The sequence below is a fragment of the Bison bison genome, unplaced genomic scaffold (assembly GCF_000754665.1).
Source record: "Bison bison bison isolate TAMUID 2011002044 unplaced genomic scaffold, Bison_UMD1.0 scf7180017845322, whole genome shotgun sequence".
In the NCBI taxonomy this organism is placed as follows: Eukaryota; Metazoa; Chordata; class Mammalia; order Artiodactyla; family Bovidae; genus Bison; species Bison bison.
In genome coordinates, this window is record NW_011475895.1 from 4,660 (window position 1) to 8,352 (window position 3,693).

The window sequence follows — 3,693 nt, forward strand, 5'->3', positions numbered from 1 at the left end:
AGAAAAATGATACATGGCCTTAGAAGTCTAAATTTCTTTTGCTTTAGGTTGATATAGCAGGTAGCTTATCTTTGTAAATCAGCCATAACACCATGGCATTTAAAAAAATTATATTTTAATTAATTATCTCCCTCTTCATGAAGAAAATAAATACTGATTTGTTTACTTAAAAATTATTTATAAAAATTGAAAATTTTATCAATTCATAAATATTAGATAAGTAAATGTAGTAGAAAATGATTTAAAGTAGAAACAGAGCACTGCTACATAGTAAAGAAAAAAGAAATAAAGACATATAATTAAATATTATTAGATCTCTCAAGAGGCCTCATTGGTGAGAAATCTTAGTAGTATTATGACTCCCTTTTGAATTTGAAGAGACATTCTCTTTTCTCAGACTCCATGTCCTTTAATAATGGCATTGGTTTCCCTTAGTTTTCCATTAAAAGACTAACTTGTTTATGGTTTTGAGAATATTAAATTTTGATTGATACTGCTGTATGAAACCCTCATTTTTCTGAATCATTTTGTCCAATTTGCAGTGGCATAACTTTTTTCTCTCTGCTTTACTCAGCCTATTTAAAGAGTCTTGAAAGAACACTGATTTCAAATAATCTAATCATTTAAAAGTTTTGGCAAACCTCCAAATGTGAGAAGTTAGGGATTCAGTTTCCTTTAGTTTAAGGCTTTTAAATATGAAACTTTACTAAAGCCAAAATGCAAGAGACTCAGGAGATCCAGGTTCATTTCCTAGGTCAGGAAGAACCCTGTAGTAGGAAATGGCGCCTACTTCAGTGTTCTTGCCTGGGGAATTCCATGGGCAGAGGAGGCTGGTGGGCTATAATCCATGGGGCTGCAAAGAATCAGACACAACTGAGCACATTACACACAAAGCCAAAAATACATGTAAGAGAGGGTGGCATATCAAGATATACAAACTCCATTTTTGCAGACACGGACAATTACTGAACTGCCAATGAATACGTATTTAAAAAATCAGAGTGTTGGGAGGAGGAAAAAACGTTCTAACTGTTAAGATACAGGAACACTCATACTGGGGCAAACACAAAACACACAGAGAGGAATCCTTCAAATGTCAGAAAGACAAAGGACTAAAAACCTCTCAACCCTATATCTCTCCCATATCAGGAAATACAACTGCTAGAAATATTGGTACCCTCAAACACACACACTCACTCACTCATGAAATTAAATGAATTAGGTTTAAATGCCCTGTCACTTTTCACATGTCAAGGACTGGATCCTATTATCTGTCACTTGATAGAAATCATTTAATCATCTAAATGCAAAATTAAAACTCAAAATCCACATTCCTGGCACCAGTGTGGACACAATTTCTATGGACAATCAAAATATCAAGGAAAAGCTAACCTGACAACGACTCAAATTAGACTGTAAGAGTGAGAAACAAACAAACAAAAAATTTAACAGCAGACTTAAACACAATGGCCAAGGGATGGTGCGTTGCAGAGTCAAGGAGTTAAGTGCAGATAAGGTGGATTTTCAAGCTGCAGGCTTCTACTGGTCCAAGGGTGGGATCCAGATGGGCAGTACTGTAGCAGACCACCAGAAATAAGCTGCTAAAGAGTAGTAGTAGTAGTAGTAGCAAAACTATTAGGTTTAAAAACACCTAGCTCGTGAGTATCACACAGTTTATTTATACAAAGGGACCAACCAATAGATTGATTTCATTTAACAAGGCAAAGCCAAGACTTACCTAAGAGAAAGGGCAGAGAGGGAAGAAAATCAGCCACAGAGATTTTGGAAATAGTAAGTCATGCTTGTAATTTATTGACTGACAGATAACAAAGATGTCTGTTTAGACCGTTTATCCTCTAGTACTTTAAGGAAGGAAATGAAAGAAAGTAATTTCAGGCTTATGGATTCTCTAGAAAGTCTTGCAGGTTTGGTTTTGCAGCATATATGTGAAGCTGTCTCCAGATAAGGCCTTCTGGTACATCTTTCCTTCAGAACCTCAACCTTAGTCAGGCCATGTCTATACTTTTACCTCATCAGAGTTTCTCACTCTGCTGTGCCCTATCTTTCTGTACCAGCCTCCTTAAAGCCCCCTTTACATCTTTGTTTCTCAGAGTGTAAATGAGAGGGTTAAGGGTGGGAGTTACAATGGTATACAAAAGGGTTATGAACTTTCCTTGACTGTGGGCATAAGAGCTGTTGGGCTGGATATAGACAGCTGTGATGGTTCCATAGAAGAGAGTTACTACCAAGAGGTGGGACCCACAAGTGCCAAGGGCTTTTCGCCAGGCTTGAGCTGACCTGATCCTCATTACTGCTTGAGCAATGCATCCATATGAGATCAAGATAAGTGTCAGAGGGAGGAGGAGAAGCACCAAGGAAGCCATGAAGAGCTGGACCTCATTGGCATGAATGTTTACACAGGCCAACTTGACCATGGCAGGCACTTCACAGATGAAGTGGTAAATCCTGCGGTTCCCACAGCGGGGCAGCCGAAGGGTGATGGTGCCCTGAATTAGGGTGTTGCCCACTCCACTCAACCATGCCATTCCTACCAGAGACTGGCAAAGTCGTGAGTGCATATCTGTGGCATAATGGAGTGGTCGACAAACAGCAGCATACCGATCAAATGCCATGACAGCTAGGAGAACACATTCAGTGGATCCCAGTGCAAGGGATACGTAGAGTTGAATGGCACAGCCTGTAGGACTGATTGTCTTGTATGGACCACGGAGGTTCCATAGAAGTTGGGGAGCAATGCTGGTGGTAAAGCAGAGGTCAACAAAGGAGAGATGGGTAAGAAAATAATACATGGGTGTGTGGAGCATGGGATCCAGATAAGAGATCAAGATGATTGCTGTGTTGCCAACCAGTGTCAGGAGATAGGAGATTAACACAACCGCAAAGAGGATCTTCTCAAGCTGTGGGTGGTCGGAGAAGCCCACCAGTATGAAATCCCCTGCCAAACTCTCATTAATCATTGTCATCACTCTGCTCTTGAAAAGGAGAAAGGCACATGTGAAAATATAGAAGTCAGATAGTGAGAAACAGTTAAGATCAGAAATACAGTTGGGAGAAACTGATCCTGAAGGTGAGATAAGAGGGGTGTGGCATTTGGGGGAAGAGAGAGAACCGTTTGTATCTAGGAGGAAATTAAAAGTGTGCAAGAACTTACAGAAAACTATTAAACATATGATGACATAAAGTGGACCATATAAGAAATGATTAACCATTAATTATTGCCCTGTTCTCCAAAGTGTTTCATTTTTTCTTATAAATCCATATTCTTATTCCCCAATAACATCCTGTAAGCTTGTAAGTTAAAAAAAATAAGGAGATGTTATCCAATCAAAAAACATCTTTGTAGACATTCTATCAGTTGTCAATAATAAAAATAGCAATAAGAGTATTTTTTGAAAAAATTGTATAATTATTTCCATACTCTACAGTAACACATGCAATTCTCAAAGTCATGCTAAGGGTAATGTGAAAAACCTAAATATCATAGAGTTTTAATTAGTTATTAGATACCATCTATGTAAATAGTTTTCTCCCATTATTTTTTCATAATGAAAAAAATGGGTAGTCTAGTTTAAATGGTGTTACAGAGTCTTCAGAGAGAAGCATTGTTGTAAGTTGCAAGTAAATGTTTAGCACCTCATTAAAAACATTTTGTTTTTAATCAGATGTTTTATT

The 3,693-nt window shown here is 38.0% G+C and overlaps 1 protein-coding gene across 1 annotated transcript; it reads right to left on the reverse strand.

Annotated features, from left to right (window-relative positions):
* Window positions 1-2,033: 2,033 nt before the first annotated feature.
* LOC104984054 (olfactory receptor 2G3-like) lies at window positions 2,034-2,984 on the reverse strand. Its single transcript, XM_010833650.1, has one exon. The coding sequence runs from the start codon at window positions 2,982-2,984 to the stop codon at window positions 2,034-2,036; it is 951 nt and encodes a 316-aa protein (XP_010831952.1).
* Window positions 2,985-3,693: the final 709 nt, after the last annotated feature.